This window comes from Hypanus sabinus, chromosome 1, assembly GCF_030144855.1.
Source record: "Hypanus sabinus isolate sHypSab1 chromosome 1, sHypSab1.hap1, whole genome shotgun sequence".
NCBI classification, from domain to species: Eukaryota; Metazoa; Chordata; class Chondrichthyes; order Myliobatiformes; family Dasyatidae; genus Hypanus; species Hypanus sabinus.
This window is the reverse complement of record NC_082706.1, coordinates 36,054,794-36,077,603: the sequence shown is the minus strand read 5'-3', so window position 1 is coordinate 36,077,603 and position 22,810 is coordinate 36,054,794. Positions and strand designations below refer to the sequence as shown.

General features: G+C 45.1%; 1 protein-coding gene across 1 annotated transcript in view; it reads right to left on the bottom strand.

Moving 5' to 3' along the window:
• LOC132397954 (low choriolytic enzyme-like) overlaps positions 1-11,807 on the bottom strand; it is a 29,971-nt gene extending 18,164 nt beyond the window's left edge. The window contains exons 1-8 of the mRNA XM_059976829.1: positions 11,704-11,807; positions 11,537-11,611; positions 9,753-9,814; positions 9,229-9,322; positions 4,893-5,010; positions 3,987-4,168; positions 3,105-3,186; positions 294-454 (exon numbers count right to left, since the gene is read on the bottom strand). Of these exons, the coding sequence (XP_059832812.1) occupies positions 294-454; positions 3,105-3,186; positions 3,987-4,168; positions 4,893-5,010; positions 9,229-9,322; positions 9,753-9,814; positions 11,537-11,611; positions 11,704-11,803 (874 nt within the window). The 5' untranslated portion in view covers positions 11,804-11,807. The remainder of the gene's footprint in view (positions 1-293; positions 455-3,104; positions 3,187-3,986; positions 4,169-4,892; positions 5,011-9,228; positions 9,323-9,752; positions 9,815-11,536; positions 11,612-11,703) is intronic.
• Positions 11,808-22,810: the final 11,003 nt, after the last annotated feature.

The following is a 22,810-nucleotide window of genomic DNA, read 5'->3' as shown; positions in this document are numbered from 1 at the left end:
GATGTCCAAGTAATCTGACTTGTACTCTGAACCACCACAGATTCATTCTTTCCTGCCCTCCTCCCACCGTCAGACAAACCGCCAGGAGGCTGCTCATGGTTAAAACGCCCACCCCTTAAAGCCAGGGGTTTGCTCGTTATGGGGCACATCAGAAGCAGGGGTAACACTGATGAAACCCAAATAAATTTGAAATCTGCTACCATCAGGCACTGCTGGTATGAAGTGACTAACTTTAGTTTGTTTTATCAGGAGTCACACATTCTCTTAAAACCGCTGGTTCCTCTTTCCCTTACATTTCACCATATCGGCCTCATCCTTGAGATATGCCGTGCAGTTGTAGAGCCGGTTAACCTTCAGCAAGTCCATCTCACTCAAGCAGACTCGTTGGCCAATCACAGCGTCTGTATCCACCAGTGGCGTCAGGGTTGGCTGTCCATTCCTGGAAAATGCTGTCCTGTAATTGGACGAGAAGTTCAATACAAATCAAAGCCCTGCCTAATTTGACAAGAACAAAGCTTGCATTTATACAGCTACTATTTTTTAAGAGCAGAATGCCCAGATTTGCTCGACCAAAGAAAACTTGACCGAGTATCACACAGTAGGACCTGCTTCAGCAGCAGGTACATTCAAAGACATGAAAGACTAGAAGTAGAGAGTAGAGAGCAAAGCTGAAAAGGTTACATTGCAATCAGTCATACAAAGGCACTGACCCTTCAGCCCATCTAGTCCATGCTGACAATGGTAGTTCCATTTGGCCCATATCCTCCCAAACCTTTTCTATCCGAGTACCTGTCTACATGCCTTTTGAATGTCATAATTGTACCTACCTCAGTCACCTTCTCTGGGACATGATTCCATGTTCACTCCTCTCTGTGTGAAGTTACCTCTTTTAAATCTTTCAGCTCTCACCTTAAACCAGTGCCCTTTAGTTCTGCTTCACTGGGAAGTAGACTGTATTCACCCCATCTACCCATCTTCAAGGTCAACCTCAATCTTCTATGTACTAAGGAATAAAGATCTAGCCTGCCCAGCCTTCCCCTATAAACTCAGGCCCTCAAGTCCTGGTAGGGTCCTTGTGAGCCTCTCTGCCCCCTCTCCAGTTTAGTGAGGTCGTTCCTATAACAGCGTGACTATGCACTATTCTCCAAGTGCAGCCCTGTCAGCATCTTGTACAATTGCAACACAATGATCCAACTCCAAATGATACTCAGTGCCCTGACTGATGAAGACCAGTGTGCCTGACACCTCCTCACCTCATTGTTTACCTGCAATGCAATATTCAATGAACCATACAGTACCAGGCCCTTCTGTTCCAATGACCATTCACTGTACAAGACCACCCTGGGTTTGACTTCCAAACGCAACACCCTAGATTTATTGCAGTTGAAAGCCATTTGCCCATCTTTGGCCCACTTGCCTAGCCAATCAAGGTTCTGCTATAATTGTTGATAATGTTCTTTACCAAGATGCCACTTACATTAGTATCATTCACAAACTTAACCATGTACAGTCACATCCAAATCGTTCAGATGTAAATAAGAAAGGCCCCCAGCACAATCCTGAGGCACACACCACTAGTCACTGGCCTCCATTTTGAGACCATTGCCCTCTGCTTCCTACGGCCGAACCAATTATTTATCCAGTTAACTAGCTGTCCCTGGACCCCTTGCAATCTAACTTTCCAGAGGAACAAGTCCTGATGAAGGGTCTCAGCCCAAAACATCAGCTGTTAATCTTTTCAATAGATGCTGCCGTGTGTGTTTGTGAGTGTTGCTCGGATTTCCAGCATCTGCAGATTTTGTCTTCCAGACTCACCTGCCACATGGGACCTTTGGGCCTCCCTCAAGTCCACGCAGACAACAGATTTACTCGGATGCTGTCTGAATTAGAGGGCACGTACTGAGGTTGGGCAAATTTCAGAAGTGGAGGCTGTAGGAAAACCTAGTAGAGCTTTATTAGATTATGAGAGGCTCTGACAGAGTAGACAGCCAGAACCATTCCCCCTAGGGTTGAAATATCTAAAGCCCAGAGATCATGCAGGTGATGAGGAGATGTACTGGGCACTTTTTGTTCTATAGAGATGCAGAATGGTGCGTACTTGGAACGCAATACAGCGGTAGTGTTTAAGGGACTCAGAGGCACATTAATGTGGAGTGTGAACAGAAGGAATTAGTTTTGTGCATCATGGGCTAAAGAACCTATACTGTACTGTTCTATCTTAATGTGCTTTAAGACCTCTGTGGAAGTATGTGTGGTCCAAGTCATAACCCTTTTCCCCCCAATTCCTTTAGTAAAATACTGGAGAAATATTAAGTTCAACACACACAGATGGCAATACTGATTTTAAAGGGGATATACTCTCTCCGAAGACATCCTTTAACTCTTAATGCACCTGTAGAACCTCGTGATTTTCCTTAACCCTGCCTGCCAGATCCATCTCATTTACTCTTACTTGCTCTCAGGATTTTCCTCAAGATTGCCCCTACAATTCTTATACTGAAGGTTTGCTTGTCACCAATTGCCTGAACCTCTTGAATGCTTCTTCCTGACCAGAGCCTCCACAGCTCTCATCAGTTCCCCAAATGTGCCAGCCTTGCCCTGTACCCTAGCTGCCCCAGATTCTTGATATCACACTTTCAAAAAGCCTCCCACTTGCCCATTGTCCTTTTACCAGCAAACAATCCCACCCAAATGACCTCTGCAAGATCTCATCAGATAACTCCCTGCCCTGGTTTAGGACTTTAGCCCATGGACCTTCCTTTCTTTCTCCATACCTACTTTACACTAATAATATTATGGTCACTGGTCTCAAAGTGCCCCTCCGTCACTTGCCCTGCCTTGTTCATGAAGAGGAGGTCCACTGTTTCACCTACTCCTGTAGGACCCCACAGATTACATGGGGAGGTTACTAGTGATTGGCAAACAGGGCTCAAGGTAACTTAGGAGAAGGGAAATGAAAGTTTAACGAAGTTGATTTAACTGAGGTGGCAAGTTTCAGGTAATTATCATTAACTTCAAACATTCAAAGCAGGATCTGAAAACTTAAATCTAGAAACCTCAGAGACACAGAGACAAGAGTCACAACACTCCATCATCACTCTTACCTGCTATAATGCAAGATGGAGCCATAGTCATATTTGGACTTCAAATTATTGGTATTTTTCTTTAAAAAATTATGTTCATAACCTGAAAGGGAAGTATGACAGAAACTGGCCAATCACAGCACACTTGAATATTTCTGATGTCTTGTGATGAAACTATTCCCTTACAAACCATGGGGCACCCCAAAACACAAAGCAATTGGTTCTCAATTTGTTTGAAGAAAGAAAAAGTTGTTTTTAAAAATATATTTAAAAAAATAACACAGCTATTTCCACAGAAAAAGGCCCTTCAGCCCACCTAGTCAATACTGACCATAGTGCCTGTCTACTCTAATCTCCATTGCCTACATCAGTCCCGTATTCATTTACTCTCTTCCTGTTCATTCATCTGCACAAATGCCTTTTAACTGTTGTAATTGTATCCACTTCTATCAGCTTGTTCCAGATATTTTATTTTTTGATTGAGATACAGTGCAGGAGAGGCCCTTCTGTCCCTTTGAGCCTGTCGGCCCAGCAGTCGCTGATACAACCCTGGCCTAATTGTGGGACAACTTACAATGGACATTTACAGTGCATCGCTGAGCTAAGGCAGGAGTTAGGAATCAACCACACCAGTGAGTCTGTGGCCGGAATACCTCATCCCCAAGAGCATAAACAACCAGGTGGGTTTTCACAGCAACTTTCTCATTACTGTTGATCAAGATCAGTTCCACTTGGGATTCAAACTCATGTCCCTACATGAATGCTCCACAACCCTTTACAGCACAACTATCCAAAATAAGCTGAATTCTGCCAGGCCCAGAGACAGACAGGAGACCATCCAAGACGGGCTCGAGTTGTTCAGGGATGAAGGGACCAAACTAGATCTGGAGGAGAGGACGTTACCGGGCCACACATTCTTCCACTCGATCTTGATGTATTTATCTCGGTCGCTCCTCGTGTGTTCATGCCAGAAGCCCAGGGAGTGCATTAACTCGTGCTCAATGACGCCCTTCCCCTTCTGCAGGCACCGCTGGTTCAGTGCGATGAGCTGCGCGCCGCCAACCAGCCCCACCGACGCTGAGCACCTGAGAGACAGAGACGAGCACCGTTAGCTTGGCGCCCACAGGGAATCTGAATTCTGAACTCGAGCGACGGAGCACACCCACATCTCGGGATCACAGGACCCAAGCAACACTGGCACTGCCAGCATTTACCGTTCAGAGCCCAGCAGGATTCTGCCCAGCACCCTTCGTCCAAACCGGAGTCAGGTTCCTTTTGCTGGCGTCAGTGAACCAGGAGGGTTTTATATCACCAACAACTTAACGGCTTAAAGGTCAGGGTTTCCAGTACCACATCTCCAATCACTTCAATTAAACCTCCCAGGCAAAGTTCAAACTCGAGGTGCTTCAACTTACTTTTTCAAAACAAGGATCACGGTTATGGGGTCAGTGATGAAAGTGGTGCTGAATTAAAAAGGAAATCAGTCATTGTTGAATTGAACGGCAGATACAAGGGACTGTACGTATGTTCTTGCTCCCACTTTTTCTGTTCTTTTTTCATTAAGCAGACCTCAAAGCACTAGCCCACTAATTTAAGCCACAACGTTGCCACATGGTAGAAGATTCTGTGCCTCATTAGGAATGGTATCCCCAGGGTTAGGCACTTGCACCCATCTATCAGTCGTAAACTTTACTGTATTAGGAGCAAGTCCTGGTGGTAACAGGGGACCAGTGTGGGGCATCAGTCTGTATCCAGGGCAAAAAAAAAGTCAGACTGGCCTTGCCTCACCACTGGAGAATCTGCACGTACCCAGGAACAGGCTGAAGAGAGATGAAGTCCTCCTCGTCAGTGTGAGGTACAAATCGGATGCAGGTGAATCTTTCAAACTCCTTGAAGCCTCGGCCGATCTCTCTCTGGGTCTGTTCGTCTGCAGGAAAGGGAAAGTATCATGTAGGTTTTAAAAAAAATACTACAGATCCTGCAGATTAAAAATTGAAAATGGGAACAGGATGCAGCTGTGAAAGGACTTGAGTGTTGCAGACAAGGGAGGCATGATCTTTGGTTAGGAAGGCATATGGTGTATTGGCCTTCATCAACCGTAGGATTGAGTTTAAGAGCCGAGAGGTAATGTTACAGCTATATTGGACCCTGGTCAGACCCCACTTGGAGTACTGTGCTCAGTTCTGGTCACTTCACTATGTGGAGGACGTGGAAACCATAGAAAGGGTGCAGAGGAGATTTATGATGCTGTTGCCTGGATTGGGGAGCATGCCTCATGAGAATAGGTTGAGTGAACTCAGCCTTTTCTCCTTGGAGTGACGGAGGATGAGAGGTGACCTGATAGAGGTGTATAAGACGATGAGTGGCATTTATCATGTGGATAGTCAGAGGCTTTTCCCAGGGCTGAAATGGCTATCACAAGAGGGCACAGTTTTAAGATGCTTGGAAGTAGGTACAGAGGAGATGTAAATTTAAAAAGAACTCAGAGAGTGATGAGAGCATGGAATGGGCTGCCGGCGACGTTGGTGGAGGTGGATACAATGGGGTCTTTTAAGAGACTCTTAGGTCTCAGAAAGACAGAGGGCTATGGGTAACCCTAGGTAATTTCTAAAATACATGTTCAGCACAGCATTGTGGGCCGAAGGGCCTGTGCTGTGCTGTAGGTTTTTTATGTTTCTGTGATCTGCAAGTTTACCGACAGCACAAGGATTGGGGGGAGTCGTTGACAGTGGTGGGTGGTCTTAAGCTACAGGGTGATGTCAATGCGTGGGTGACGTGGGATGAGGAGTGGCAGATGGCGTTTAATTGTGAGCTGATGCATTTTGGGATTACAAGTCTGAGGGACAAAGGGACCTTCATGTACTTGATCCTTGATGGTGGCAGCACATGTACTTAGTATGGTTATGGTGACACTAGCCTCATTAGTTAGGACAGGGAGCTTTCTACACCATATTTGGTCAGAACTCACCTCCAAACTTGTTGTAGGGTTGTACCTTCATGGAGAGCTGGAGTCAGTGCTTGTGCTTTGACTTTTGGTAGGGTCACCCATGCCAAACAGGTCGAAGGGTAGAGGCCAGACTAAGAGGGGTCCAATGGTCCTCCTGGTTTGGTGGGGGGGGGGGGGTTCAGCTCAGCTCAGGGATAACAACTTTGAATGGTCAAATAATAGTTACAGAAGCAGCCAAAAAGTTACCCAACTGCCAGGAGATCAGACCTCACTCAGAGTACGGCATGCAGTTTGGGTCACCACACTGTAGGAAGGATGTCACTGGATTGAAGAGGTGGCAGAGGGGGTTCACCGAGGTGCTTTCTAGGAGGGAATATCCAGTTATGAGGAGTGACTGGATATTTGGTGGTGGATTTTAAGAGGAAATATGATGGAGGTATGCAATACAGTGGACGGGGTGGGATTTGTGAAATATGTCGAGGGATTGTATACATCTGAGGGCCCCTCAAGGTGCAGCACTAGACCTCCTTACAGAACGAGGCAGGGCAAATGACTGAGGGGGCAGTCAAGGAGCATTTTGCTCTAGTGTGCAGAATTCTATTAGTTTCATAATAATGATGAAAAACAATAGGACGGGTCAAATGGAGTAGGGCTGGTTCTTGAGCAACTGGGCAGGAGCTCTCAGAGATCGATCGGGTGAACCTGTTTGAAGACAAAAGGAAAATAAACATGGCAAGTGGAGAAGAGTGTGAGAGCTAGGGTCTAACACCAACATGTTCCTGGTAGGGTGACTGATAACCCTGGCAAGCTTAACCCTTGCCTAATGAGAGATATTGAGATTCTGGTCAAGAAAAGAAGGGAGCATACATTGGGCTTAGGAAGTTGGGGATCAGTGTAACCCCTTGAAAATATAAAAAGATTAAGAAAACATTTAAGGGAAATGAGAGGGCATTGATGGATCTGACAGGCAAGGAAGATCCCAGGAGATACTATAGTTATATTAAAAGGTGACTAGGGAGAGAGGCCTATGTCTTGAGCCAGAGGGGAATTTTTTTAAAAAATATTTATTTTCAGTGCTTCCTGAGGAGAAAATAATAGTTGTTCAAGAGACAAGGCAAAAAAAATAAAGATGTTTTGAAGGACATTGATATGACCAAGTATTTATAGCCGTGCAGCACATTAAAGTGGATGAAACCCCATTTCTTGACCAATTGCATTTTGTGGGAGGCTAGAGTAGAAAATACAGAACCCCCCCCCCCCCCCCCATGGTGATTCGCTGCATTGATTTCTCGAAGACTGGAAGCTGGCAAAAGTTGTTCCATGGTTTCAGAAGGATATTGAGTTACTGGAGGGAATTCTGAGGAGTTGGATTTACCAGCATTTGGATGGAGTCTCATCAGGAAGAGTCAGCACGACTTTGTGTGAGGGCAGTCATACTCGGCAAACTTTTCAGAGCTTTTGGAAGAGGAAACCAAAAGGATGGATGAGAGCAGAGCAGTGGAGTTTAGCAAGGCCTTTGACAAGACCTAAAGGAGTAGAATTAGACCATTTGGCCCATCAAGCCTGCTCCGTCATTTCATCATGGCTAACCCATTTTCCCTCACAGCCCCACTCTCCTGCCTTCTCCCCGTATCCCTTCATGTCCTGACCAATCAAGAATTTATCAACCTCTGCCTTAAACATGCATGAAGACTTGACCTCCACAGCTGCCTGTGGCAAAGAATTCCACGGGTTCACCAAGTGCCGCACGGCAGGCTGGTCTGGAAAGTTAGGTCTCATGGAGTCTAAGCGGAGCAAGTTAAGTTCGTTCAAAATGAGCTCAGAGATAGGAAGCAGGTGGTGGTTTCTTAGAATGGAGACCGGTGACCAGTAGTAGTCTCACAGGGGTTGGTGTTGGGACCATTTTTGGTTAAGTGATCAGTAGGTTTGGAATCAGAGGCACAAAGCTTGATCAACAGAGTTTGGAAAGGACACTAAGTTAGGTTAGATTAGAGAATCTTGCTCAGTTAGGAAGGTAGGCCAAATGTGTTTTACTATAAAGTGCAAGGTGATGCATTTTGGAGTGTCAGACCAGCCTAGGACTTGCCGATGAATGGCAGGGCACGAAGGGGTGTGATGGAACAGAGGCACTTGGTTTATTGAAAGCAGCATCACAGGCAGACAGGGTGGAGAAAAGGGCGTTTCGCTCACTGGCCTTCAGTCAGGAGAGTGAGTAAGTTAGAGGTGAGGACGCACATGGAGTACTCTGCATAGTTTAGAAAGATGTAGGGAAACTGGAAAACGATCTAGAAGGTTGCTGCCAGGACTAGAGAGCCTGGGTTAGGAGGAGAGCCGGATATGCTAGAACTTTATTCCTCGTAGCATAGCAGACCGAGGGATGACCTCATGGGGGTTTATAAAATCATGAGGGGGGCTAGAGTAGGTGCAAGGAAAGTCTTTTCTCCAGATTAAGGCCGTCCAAAGGTGGCGACATGAGCCCTTGAGTCACATGGATAGAGAAGGATGTCTGGCCACGGTTAGCACGACACCATCCCAGGACGCTCCGGAGTTCAATTCCAGCGCCGTCTGGACGTCCTCCCTGCCGAATGCCTGGGTTTTCCCACGTGCAGTCCAAAGATGTACCGGGTCGGTTAGTCAGCCATTGCTAGCCACCCCGTGATTACGTTAATGTTAAATCGGGATTGTTGGCAGTCGCTGGTTTGAAGGGGTTACTCTACGCTATTTCGTCTGGTCACATCTCCAAACCTTTGGTGCGTTAGGTGTCCAAGTAGGAAGCTCTGTATGCACAATGCCGAGTATAAAACAAATCTGTGACCCCATGACCTCACAAAGAGAAAATCTGCAGATGCTGGAAATCTGAGCAACACACACAAAATGCTGGAGGAATTCAGCAGGCCAGGCAGCACCTATGGAAGAAGGTACAGTCGACGTTTCAGGCCCTTTCGGCAGGGGGTTTCGGCCCGGAACGTCAACTGCACTGTTTCATATAGATGCTGCCCAGTCTACTGAGTGCCTCCAGCATTTTGCGTGTCCCCTCCCCATGACTTGAAGTGTTTCTCCCCCCCAAAGACAGTGAGGTGAGGGTGCCATGCCTTCAGCTGTCCCATGACACCTGTCTACTGGTAATTCAGGAGCAGTCACACCAAAGTCAGGACATCTAAAGCTGCCACCACCGCTTCCAACCCCATTCCCACCTACCGTACTGCGGCGAGATCTTGTACGGAATCCTCACCATGCCGTCTGGGGATTTCGGCCACGTTTGGGTTTGGTACATTACGATGTTTTGCCGGAGCTGAGAGAAAGCAGCAAGTTACAGTCACCAGGGGCATTCAAAAATAACAGGTTTACACCCCGTCGACCTCCTATCTGTGTCCCGATTCAGCCCAGGCATGGGGAGGTATTCAGACCCACGCATCGAAGTAAGGACTGGTTCAATACATCCTGGCGTATGAACTGGTCACTGAATGCACCATGCCCTTCTCCAGGCACAAACAGGGATGTGGACAATGGGAAAGACGGTGGATGAAAGGCAAGCGGTTTCCTCGATTCTGTCAACATCAGGACGGTCCACACAGAAACCGTACACCACCCTGGCTGTGGGTACTCCCCATACGGCAATACACAACCACATCAGTCCCAACCAGCCAAGCCTAACGGGTGCGATATAACATCACGAGAATAAATCCAAAATATAAAGGAAAAATGAACGGGAAGAAACTCACAGGTTTGATAATATCTCCTTCGATGGAGAAGCTCCTCACGTGCATTCCACGTTGAAGAAAACCTGCAGGCAGAAGAAACCTCGGAAACTCAGAACGAAAAGATTCTTAACAATTGGAGGGAGGCGAGTGTTGTCCCCTTGTTCAAAAAAGGTAGTAGGGATAGTCCAGGTAATTATAGACCAGTGAGCCTTACGGCTGTGGTGGGAAAGCTGTTGGAAAAGATTCTTAGAGAAAGGATCTATGAGCATTTGGAGAATCATGGTCTGATCAGGGACAGTCAGCATGGCTTTGTGAAGGGCAGATCATGTCTCACAAGCCTGATAGAGTTCTTTGAGGAGGTGACCAGGCATATAGATGAGGGTAGTGCAGTGAATGTGATCTACGTGGATTTTAGCAAGGCATTTGACAAGGTTCTGCATGGTAGACTTATTCAGAAAGTCAGAAGGCATGGGATCCAGGGAAGTTTGGCCAGGTGGATTCAGAATTGGCTTGCCTGCGGAAGGCAGAGGGTCGTGGTGGAGGGAGTACATTCAGATTGGAGGGTTGTGACTAGTGGTGTCCCACAAGGATCGGTTCTGGGACCTCTACTTTTTGTGATTTTTATTAACGACCTGGATGTTGGGGTAGAAGGGTGGGTTGGCAAGTTTGCAGATGACAAAGGTTGGTGGTGTTGTAGATTGTGTAGAGGATTGTCGAAGATTGTAGAGAGACATTGATAGGATGCAGAAGTGGGCTGAGAAGTGGCAGATGGAGATCAACCTGGAGAAGTGTGAGGTGGTACATTTTGGAAGGACAAACTCCAAGGCAGAGTACAAAGTAAATGGCAGGATACTTGGCAGTGTGGAGGAGCAGAGGGATCTGGGGGTACATGTCCACAAATCCCTGAAAGTTGCCTCACAGGTAGATAGGGTAGTTAAGAAAGTTTATGGGGTGTTAGCTTTCATAAGTCGAGGGATAGAGTTTAAGAGACACGATGTAATGATGCAGCTCTATAAAACTCTAGTTAGGCCACACTTGGAGTACTGTGTCCAGTTCTGGTCACCTCACTATAGGAAGGATGTGGAAGTATTGAAAAGGGTACAGAGGAGATTTACCAGGATACTGCCTTGTTTAGAGGTTATGGATTATGATCAGAGATTAAGGGAGCTAGGACTTTACTCTTTGGAGAGAAGAAGGTTAAGAGGAGACATGATAGAGGTGTACAAGATATTAAGAGGAATAGACAGAGTGGACAGCCAGCGCCTCTTCCCCAGGGCACCACTGCCCAGTACAAGAGGACATGGGTTTAAGGTAAGGGGAGGGAAGTTCAAGGGGGATATTAGAGGAAGGTTTTTCACTCAGAGAGTGGTTGGTGCGTGGAATGCACTGCCTGAGTCAGTGGTGGAGGCAGATACACTAGTGAAGTTTAAGAGACTACTAGACAGGTATATGGAGGAATTTAAGGTGGGGGGTTATATGGGAGGCAGGGTTTGAGGGTCGTCACCACATTGTGGGCCGAAGGGCCTGTAATGTGCTGTACTATTCTATGTTCACATTCACAGCGAAGCAATTTAACACAACGCTGCCACATGCTTCACTAAAAGGTGTCAGTTTTACCAGGGCAACAGAAGACTTTCAGAAATACCTGTCCATCTGTTGCTATCTGAGATTTCTTTCAGATAAGTCTTTAGCAAAAGGTTCAAACGAACTCCCACAGCAGTTGCCAAGAATAACTCACCCCATCCACACTGAAATGAACACAAGGAAGGTCAGAAACATACTCTGGTTCATCCTGACAATCGCACCTTCTGTAAGCATGGTCTTGGTTTGAGCAGCATCCAGCTGAGATTTGCTGTCCGGCTCTTTGACTTCACTCTGACCTATTGTTACAACAGGAATAGAAACTGTTGTTCAACAGAGAGAGTAAAGCACACACACACAAAACCCAAACTAAATTTAAAACAGCCACTACCTTCCTGCACAAGAGCCAAACTGAACCAGAGGAGCGTCCACATTCCACAACTTGAATCCATGACTCGGAGAGAGCTAAAAAAAAATCTACTATTCAGCATCAGTAACTCTGTAGTGTTGGAGAAAAATAAATAACTTTTAACAATCAAGTTAATCAAAACTGCCTGAATTAGAATATGAGTCATTCTGGGAAATTTGATTGCCAATTTGATCAAAGCCATTCCCACCTGTCAGGTTGTGGACTAAAGTTGTTTTAACCCTTTCAGAACTTAGCTGTTCACAGTCACTACCAACAACAATATCATACTGTAAACCCAGAATGGCACTTTAAACAATAGATATTTCTTGCCATATCAGTTTGCATGAGACACATAGCAGGAACCACTCTTGCACAGTGTGATCTCACCTTCACGGCCTATGGTATAATGTTCTACTCTGATATCCCAGCCTCTTCCTCTCCCTCCCACCCACCCACCTACCTCAAGGATTAATTAACCCTAACTGGATTAGATGAGAAGTGTGTGCAAAATACACACAGCTGATAGGAGCAGAGACTGAGGTAAACAAACAGGGAGATGGAAGGAAGAAACAAGTATCTTAATCTCAAATATGTGCTGAATGTGCATTGTTTTGTTAAGTGGTTGTGGTATGTTTCTGTGTTGACCCAGACTACCAGTAGTCTGCCAAAACTTCTCAGAATTGTCTAGAATTCAGCTTCTAATTCTGAAAAATAATAAGTGACACCTCAAAAGTCAAGATTTAAAAAAAACATCCAGCCTTTACCTCAGAATACAAATCCTGCTTGAAATTAGAGTAGTCTGTTGTCTTTAAAGAATTTAAACCAAGTGAGTCACTCCTGGCCTGTACTGGTGCCAGATAAGGCAATGGCTTAGTTTTAGGATTCTCATCCCACATCAAACCTCCATTATCACATTCTATCCTTTCACTTCAGTTGTTCAATCAGTTCTGATCATCTCTAAACTGTAGAGTTCTCTTCATAAACACCACTTCCTTAAAATCCAATCCATTTGACCACACTTTTCATCAACTGTCCCAACTGTCCTCATTTGTCTTGGCGTCAAATTATTTGGAAATTCCACTTAGAATATTCTTGGATGTTTTGATTGGTTAATGGTGCTTTATGAATCTAAATTGCTAGATCCACTGAATGTGCTTCACAATTCCACAGCAGCTGGGCAGGCTCCCCTCACTGGAGAAGCATTGTCTGGGAAAATGTGCTTCACAATTCCACAGCAGCTGGGCAGGCTCCCCTCACTGGAGAAGCATTGTCTGGGAAAACAGAGTGACTTCCGTAGCTCAGTCCGGGAAGCAAACCCACTGACGCTTTTCTGCTGGTCTTTGATCCGACCTTGATGTCATGGATTGAAGTGGATAGTTCTTTGACAGACACTTTGCCTGTGGCTTTGGAAGTTACGTAGTCAATGTAGTGGCTTTGATGTTAGGTTGGCGGACTGGCAGTCAAACGTTTGGAGCTTTGGTCAGAAATGTGCTTTGGATCCTGTCGTTCTCGTCGGGGAATTAAGAACATAAAGAAGTAATTTTGCCTGTTGTGTCTGGTCCCCATTCAGAAAGATCAATGCCTCATTGACCTTTTCCCTTAGTGTCATTATCCTGCAATAATCCCATATCCCTCGATTCCATCTGTATCTAAACTTTCATTGATCTTTCTCTATGATGTTGAGGGTTTTCACAAAAACAACGACGTGAGGCATTTTATGTTTAAGGAAAAACCTAACTCATTATTGAACTCCAAACACTGAACGCAAAGCGTGGTAAAAGCCCCTGACATAATTACGTCATCACATCAGAACAGCCTCTTACAGTGAAACCCCAACTCAATGTCGGTGGTTGTGAATTATGTACAATTACGTTACTCTACAGTACAATGTAATTAGTGACTGAGCCTCCACAGCCCCATTTGGGAAAGAATTCCAAAGATTCACTCGTCTCTGGGGAAGAATCTCTTTCCTGAACAGTTCACCTCTTTGAGATTGTGTTTCCCCCAATTACAATGTCTAGAATATTGACTTAGCATCAATTTAATGAAATCCCTTTTTGTTCTTCTAAACGTGAGAGAATAGGCCCGGTCTGCTTAACCTCTTCTCAATTCCAAGAAACAATCCTGTGAATCTTTACTGCTCTCCCTCTACCACACATATATCCTTCCTTCAATAGGGAGACCGGAACTGTACACAGTGTTCCAGATGCCAGGGCCTGTGATTATTACTGGAACCAGGCCTGCTTCACCCAACTAATTCAAAAAGGTATACAGCTCCCTTTGAACAGCAACATCACTCAATCTTATTTTAAAGAAATTATTTTGTTCCCACCAAAGTAAGTGAGCTCCCATTTTCCCAGTAAGTGAAAATAAGTACAAACTGCAGATGCTGGAAATCTGCAACGATTCCGACCAGCTTCAGCCATCGGACACACATTGCCCTCCCTTCCCTCTCAGCACTTTGAAGGGATCACTCCCTTGCATGTTCCCTATCCCCATGTACTGCTCCCTGTTGTGTGTCATTTCCCTTGAGACCACAGGAAAAGCGATGCCTGTCCTTTTCCCTTCTCCATTCCCACCACCTAGGGAGCCAAACCGGGTGAAGCTGTGATTCATTTGCACTTCTTCCATCCTGTAGTGCACTGAATGAGTTGTTCACAAAATGGCCTCAAATAAGTTTCACACTGGGACAAACTCAACACAGACTGGTGATCACTCTGTGGACTGTCTGTGCTCAGTGCCCTGAGAATTTGGTAGTCAATTTAGTTCACCTTCTATCTCTCTCTCTCTGCCTGTGGCAACATAAACTCAAGGAACCCTTCTTCAGTCTGGGCATGTGGCAGCCTGAGGGATCCAACATCAGAATCCCCAGCACTAGATCACTTGCTCTTTCTTCCAGTCTCTATCAGAACCAGCCAATCCTCCTGCAGTTCCTCTCCACAATTTTTCCCTTCCCATTTGTATACTCTGGCTGCTGGGCATATCCCAGTGCCCTGTACCCTATCATAACATCTCACAGACAGTGGAGCTTAACTGTGCACCTGAACATAGACATTCCCCACTGTCACCCTCTCACCCACTTAGACTAACTTCTTTTTCCTCTTCCTCTGTTGTGATGAAAGGCCTTTGACCTGAAATGTTAATTGCTTCTCTTTCCATAGATGCTGCCCGACCGGCTGTGTTTTTTTCCTGCATTTTCTGTTTTTATTCACGTTTCCCTGCCTTTTCACTTAATCTTTGATGTCTGTCAAAGCCTTTCTGAGAACAGATGGATATATTGTACTCAGCACCAATCTTTGTGACTTACACAGGTCACTGCCTCCTAACCAGCCAGAAGCCCATTTATTTTCACTATCTGAGTTAACCAGTTCTTAAACTCCCAAAGCTGCCCTAATTTAGTTTGATATTGTTGACTGTCATTGGATGTCAATATTGATTGGGGACCAGTACGTTGAATGACATGGGAGTTGTAGGGGCCATAGGTGAACAAATGACAAACCATGCCAAATGACTAACAAGCCAAACCCTGTGCAATATTTACAATAGAGTCATAGAGAAGTACAGCACAGAAACGGCCCTTTGGCCTATCTAATCCAAACTGAAACCATTTAACCTGCTCCGGGACCACAGCCCTCCACACCCCTACTATCCACGTACCTATCCAAACTTCACTTAAACATTGAAATGGAGCTTGCATGCACCACTTGTTAGCAGCAGATTCCACACTCTCACAACCCTCTGAGTGAAGAAGTTACCCCTCATGCTCCCCTAAACTTTTCACCTTTCACCCATAACCCATGACCTCTGGTTGTAGACCCACCCAACCTCAGTGGAAAAAGCCTGCTTGCATTTACCCTATCTATACTCCTCATAATTTTGTAGACCTCTATCAAATCTCCCCTCAATCATCTACATTCTAAAGAAAACAGTCCTAACCTATTCAATCTTCCCTTATAACTCAGGTCCTCCAGACCTGGCACCATAACATTTTCTCTGCACTCTTTCAACCTTATTAACATCGTTTCCTGTAGGTAGGTGACCAAAACTGCACACAATAATCCAAATTAGGCCTCACCAGTGTCTTATACAACATCAACATAAACATCTCAGTTCCTGTACTCAATATATTGATCTATGAAGGCCAATGTGCCAAAACCTTTCTTTATGACCCTGTCTACCTTTGATGCCACTTTCAATGAACTATGGACTTGTATTCCCAGATCCCTTTGTTCTACCACATTCCTCGGTGTCCTACCATTCACTGTGTAAGACCAACCCTGGTTAGTCCTAACAGTGCAACGCCTCTCACTTGTCTGCATTAACTTGCATCTGCCATTGTCAGCCCACTTTTCCAGCTGGTGTAGATCCCGCTGCTGGCACTGATGCCCTCCTCGCTGTCCTCTACACCCCCAATCTTGATGTCATCTGCAAACTTGCTGATCCAGTTAACCACATTATCATTCAGATCATTGATACGGAGGACAAACAAACAATGGATCCAGCACTGAACCCTGCGGCACTCCACTAGTCACAGGCCTCCAGTCAGAGAGTCAACCATCTACCACCACTCTCTGGCTTCTCCCACAAAGCCAATGTCTGATTCTATTTACTACCTCCTCCTGAATGGCGAGCGACTGAACCTTCTTGACCAGCCTCCCATGTGGAACCTTGTTAAAGCCTTACTAAAGTCCATATAGACAACATCCATTGCCTTGCCTTCATGCACTTTCTTGGTAACTTCCTTGAAAAACTCTATAAGATTAGTTAGACAAGACCTACCACACACAAATCCATGTTGACTATCCTTAATCAGTCCCTGTCTATCCAAATAATAACATATCCAGTCCCTTAGAATACCTTCCAATAACTTTCAAACAACAGACTCACCAAACTACAATTTCCTGGTTTCTGTTCAGAGTCATTTTTAAACAGCAGAACAACATTGGCTGTCCTCCAATCCTCTGGTACCTCTCCCATCACTAAGGATGTTTTAAATATCTCTGCCAGAGCCCTGGCAATTTCTGCACTAGCCTTGTCAGGCCCTGGTGATTTATTCACCCTGGTTTGCTTCAGGGTAGCAAACACTTCCCCTGGAGTCTGTACAGGGTCTATGAAGTTGATACTGCTTTGGCTTGCTGTATAGACTCTGTATCAATCTCCCAAATAAATACAGATGCAAAGAATTCATTTAACATTTCCCCCTAATGTTTTGGCTCCATGCATAAATTACCATTCTGGTCTGCCAGAGCACAAATTTTGTCCCTTGCAATCCTTTTGCTCTTAACATAGCTGTAAAATCCCTTGGGGATTCTCCTTCACCTTGTTTGCTAGAGCAATTTCATGCCTCCTTTTAGCCCTCCCAATTTCTTTCTCGTGTACTCTTGCGTTTCTTGTATTCCAGAAGCATCTCATTTGTTCCTAATTGCCTATACCTGCACTAGCATTTTTCTCTTAACTAGGTCCTCGATATCTTTTAAAAACCAAGGTTCCCTACACCTGTTATCATTACATTTTATTCTGACAGGCACATACAAGTTTTGTATTTCCAAAATTTTGTTTTGAAGGCCTCCTACGTTCCAAGTACACCTTTGCCAGAAAACCACCTGTTCCAATTCACACTTGCAGGATTATTTCTGATACCATCAGAATTAGCCTTTCTCCAATTTAGAATCTCAACCTGTGGACCAGACCTATCTTTTTGCATATTTACTTTGAAATTGGCAATATGATCACTGGACATGAAGTGTTCCCCTACATAAACTCCTGTCACCTGTCCTGTCTCATTCCCTAAAAGTGGATCCAGTATTGCACACTCTGTCATTGGGATTTCTATGTATTGATTAAGGAAACTTTCCTGAACATGTTTAACAAACTCTATCCCATCGAGTCCTTTTACAGTATGGGAGTCCCAGTCAATATATGGAAAGTTAAATCACCTACTATTATGACCTTATGTTTCTTGCAACAGTCTGTGACCTCTCTACAAATTTGTCCCTCTTCCTACCTCAGACTGTTGGGTGCTCTGTAATATAGCCCCAGTAACGTGGTCAACCTTTCTTGTTACTCAGTTCCACCCATAACACCTCATTAGGGGAGTTATCCAGTCTATCGTGATGGAGAACTGCCATGACATTTTCCCTGGTTAGTAAGACCGTCCCTTCTGCTCTGTCACATCTAAAACAACGGAACCCCAGAAACTGCCAGTCCTGCCCCTCCTGCTACCAAGTCTCACTAATAGCTACAATGTCATAATTCCTGGTGTTGATCCATGCCCTGAGCTCATCCGCCTTTCCTTCGATATTTCTTGCAGTGAAATAAACGCACCTCAGGACACTAGCCTAACCTTGTCTGAGTCCTTACCAACATCTGCCTCCACAGACTCTCCACTAACTGTTCTGGCACTCTGGTTCCCATCCCCCCTGCAGCTTCAGTTTAAACCCCACCATGCAGCATTAACAAACCTTCCCACTAGGATATTCATCCCCCTCCAGTTCAGGTGCAAACCGTCCCGTCTGTACAGGTCCCACCTTCCCAGATGACAGCCCAATGATCCAAAACTCTTATGTCCGTCCCCCCCGCCCCGCCCCCTGTCCTTAGCCACATACAAATCGTGTCACAGGTAGCAATCCTGAAATCACAACCCTGGAGGTCCTGCCCTTTAATTTAGCACCTAACTCCCTGAATTCCTTATGCAGAACCTCATCACTCATCCTACCCATGTCATTGGTACCTACATGGACCATGAACTCCGGCTGTTCACCCTCCCACTCTAGAATGCTGAGGACTCGACCTGAGATATCCCAAGCCCTGGCACCCAGAAGGCAACATACCATCTGGGAATCTTGTTCTCGCCCACAAATCCTCTATCACCCGTCAGGGGTCAGTATTGGGACTGCTGCTTTTCACATTGCCAGTGATTTCGATAATGGCTTTGTGACAAAGTTTGCGGATGATACAAAGATAGGCAGAAGGGTAGGTACTGCTGAAGAAGCAATGCAATTGCAGTAGGACTTAGACAAATTGGAAGAATGGACAAAAAAGTGGTGGATGGAACACAGTACTGGGAAATGTATGATAATGCATTTTGGTAAAATGAGCAATAGTGCAGAATATTATCTAAATGGGGAGAAGATTCAAACATCAGAGGTGTAAAGGGACTTGGGAGTCCTTGTGCAAGACTCCCAGAAGGTTCATTTACAGGTTGAGTCTGTGGTAAAGAAGGCAGATGCAATGTTGGCATTTATTTCAAGGGGAATAGAATATAAGAGCAAGGAGATAATGCTGAGATAAGACACTGGTCAGGCTGAACTTGGAGTATTGTCAACAGTTTTGGGCCCCGTATCTCAGAAAGAATGTGTTTTCATTGGAAAGAGTCCAGAGGAGGTTCATGAGGATTATTCCAGGAATGAGGGGGTTAACATATGAGGAGCAGTTGGCAGCTTTGGGCCTGTACTCAGTGGAATTTATAAGAGCGCAGGGTCATTGAAACCTACCAAATGGTGTAAGGACTAGACAAGGTGGATGTGGAGGGGATGTTTCCTATGATGGGAGAACCCAGAACTGGAGGGCACAGCCTCAAAATTGCGGGGCGACCCTTTAGAACAGAGGCAAGAAGGAATTTTTTTAGCCAGAGGGTGGTGAATCTGTGGAATGCTCTGCGACAGACTGCGGTGGAGGCCAAGTCCATGTGTCTATTTAGGGCAGAAGGTGATCGTTTCCTGAACGGTCAGGGCATTAAAGGATGTGGCGAGAAGGCAGGTGTATGGGGTCGAGTGGAATCCACAAGCAACCATGATAGAATGGCGGAACAGACTCAATGGGCTGAATGGCCTAATTCTGCTCTTATGCCTTATGGGTATATTTATTGCAGAGGGAAACGGCTACAAGGGAACCCTGGACTGACTGCTGACTCCTTTTACTTCTGAATTCTATCACTGTCACTGGGCCACAATCCTGGACAGCAGTAGCTCCAGCTCACCTTCTCCAGGGCAACCAGGGACAGGCAACAAAATACCGGCTCAGCCAACACCCCTTCAGTGAATATAAAATGCTGGCAGATTCAGGCTGGGCAAGGAGAGGAGCTCACAGCAGGAACAGGGTCACTGCCGAGGAGGTCTGAAACGCTCTATCCAGTGGGTTCTGATCACGGACACGTAATGGTACAGCACAGGAAGAGACCGGGGTTCTGGGTCTTGGGTAAGGTTTAATCGACGCGGTTTGTAGATTGGACTCTGCAGTTCACATTATGATGTATTTCTGGTCCCTCCTTTTATTGTTGCTATTTTTGAATCGGGGTGGCCTGCAGGTAACGAATGCTGAGCTGAACTGAATTATCAAACACAAGAAAATCTTTAGATGCTGGAAAGATGCAAAACACACAAAATGCTGGAGGAACTCAGATCAGGCAGGATCTGTGCATATTTCCGTAGATGCTGCCTGACCTGCTGAGTTTCTCCAGCATTTTGTGTGTTTTGCCACTGAATTGAATACACCTCGACTATTTTGAATTTGTGTATTAGATTGTATTTTTTACTCTTTTTGTTGCCATTTGCAAGATCTTTTTTTGCGCATGGGGCTGGTTTTTATGTTTTTCTTCAAACGGGTTCCATGGTTTTCTGTTTCGTAGCTGTCTGTGGGAAGACAAATCTCAGGGTTGTATACTGCACCTAGACTTTGATAATAATGTACTTTGAATCTTTGACTTCATCCAGTGATGTAAGCTGCGTTAAGGGAGGTACATTGCCTATAAAAAATATTCACTCCCCCACCCCTTGGAAGTTTTCATGTTTTACAACATTGAATCACAGTGAATTTAATCTGGCTTTTTTTGACACTGATTAACAGAAAATTGACTTTTTCGTGTCAAACAATGTAAATTAATTACAAATATATTACAAAATAATTGATTGCAAAAGTATTCACCCTCTTCAAGTTGATGCGCCTTTGTCAGCAATTACAGCCTTAAGTCTGTGGATAGGTCTCTATCAGCTTTGCACACCTAGACACTGCAATTTTTCCCATTCTTCTTTACAAAGCTGCAAAAGCTCTGTCAGATAGCATGGGGATTGTGACTGATCAGCCCTTTTCAAAGACAGCCACAAATTCTCAACTGGATTGAGGTCTGGACTCTGGCTTGGCCACTCCAGGACATTAACTTTGTTGTTCTTAGCCCATTCCTGTGTAGCTTTGGCTTTAATCTTGGGTCATTGTCTTGCTGGAAAACAAATATTTTCCCAAGTTACAGTTCTCTTGCAGACTGCATCAGGTTTTCCTCCAGGATTTCCCTGTATTTTGCTGCATTCATTTTACCCTCTACCTTCATAAACCTTCCAGGGCCTGCTGCAGTGAAGCATCCCTACAGCATAAGGCAGCCACCCCCATGATTCACGATAGGGAAGGTGTGTTTTTGATGATGTGTCATGTTTGGCTGATGCCAAATACAGTTCAGTCCAATGGCCAAAAAGCTCAATTTTGGTTTCATCAGACCATACAACCTTCTTCCAGCTGACTTCAGAATCTCCCATATGCCTTTTGGCAAACTCTAGCTGAGATTTTGTGTGAATTTTTTTTCAACAGTGGCTTTCTCTTTGCCATTCTCCCATAAAACTGCGACTGGTGAAGCACCCGGACAATTGTATGCGCAGTCTCTCCCATCTGTCACTGAAGCTTGTATCTCCTCCAGAGTCGTCATGGGTCTCTTGGTGGCCTCCCTCACTAGTCTCCTTCTTGCATGGTCACTCAGTTTTTGAGGACTGCCTGCTCTAGGTAGATTTACAGCTGTGCCATAATCTTCATGATTGACTTAACTGTTCACCAATGGATATTCAGTGTCTTGGATATTTTCTTGTATCCATCTCCTAACTTGTGCTTTTCAATAGCTTATTCGTGGAACTATTTGGAGCATTCTTTTGTCTTCATGGTGCAGTTTTTGCCAGGATACTGACTGACCAGCAGTTGGACCTTCCAGATACAGGTGTATCTTTACTACAATCAATTGAAACACTTCGACTGCACAGTGGTCTCCAAAATCAGAATAATAAATTCTAAAACCAATTGGCTGCACCAGTGATGATTTAGTGTGTCATATTAAAGGATGGGGGTGAATACTTATGCAATCTTCTTTATTTTTGTAATTAATTTAAATCACTTTGTATAGATCTCGGTGTTGCTCGGTGTTCAAAAAGCCAAATTAAATCCACTGATTCAATTTTGTAAAACAAATGAGAAAACTTCCAAGGTGGGGGAGGGGTTGAATATTCTTTTTTATGGGCACTATAAGTGATGATTTTATTACTGACCATTAGGAGGCTGCTTTTTCCTGAAGTGATGCCAACGCCAGCATCCCCCCCACCTTGTTAGCCAGGGTTCCTCAATGCCAGGCTCAATCAAATACTGTCTCAATATCTACTTCCTCCCCACAGTTCAGATCTTGGTCCATGCGTGACCCAAGGCTGTAATGAAGTCAAAGTTCAACAGTTTGTTGCTATCGATTAACCCTTCCACCTCTTTGCCGCTGATGCAGAACAGGCCGACAGGTTGGGTTGTATTTGGCCTGCTTCCGATGGGCAGGACGTACCCGAGAACTGCCTGTACTGCAGGGTTCACTGAAACAGCTTAGCCAAGGGTGAGGCACGAATCTTCAGGGCCGCTGCTGGACCACTGCCAGGGCTCAGCACCTCTACTGTCTCCCCTGCAATGTCTCGGAAATGGCTGAAGACCAGCATCTATCCTATCTTCATGGCGGAGGCCAATGTGGATCAGCTGCTCTGCACCTCCGGCTGCAGATTTTGACAAGTGTTTCCATTTTCTGTTACACCACAATTCAAATAATCGTGCCTGGTGTACACACCCAGGAAGCAGGAGAATATGGCAGTTGTTAAATACTATTAGTTAAAGTAAACACACAGGCTCAATTCAGCAATGTGGATTAAGCGTAAATGGGTGGTACTGAAATCCAAAGTGGAACTTGAACTGGGCACCACAGTATTATCTTCCCACGCAGGCCTCAGCAATGAGGAAGAGGGATTGACAGAAACCAGTTTGGGATTCCTTCCTCAGCCTTTACTTTCTGTGTTAGAATAAGCCAGGT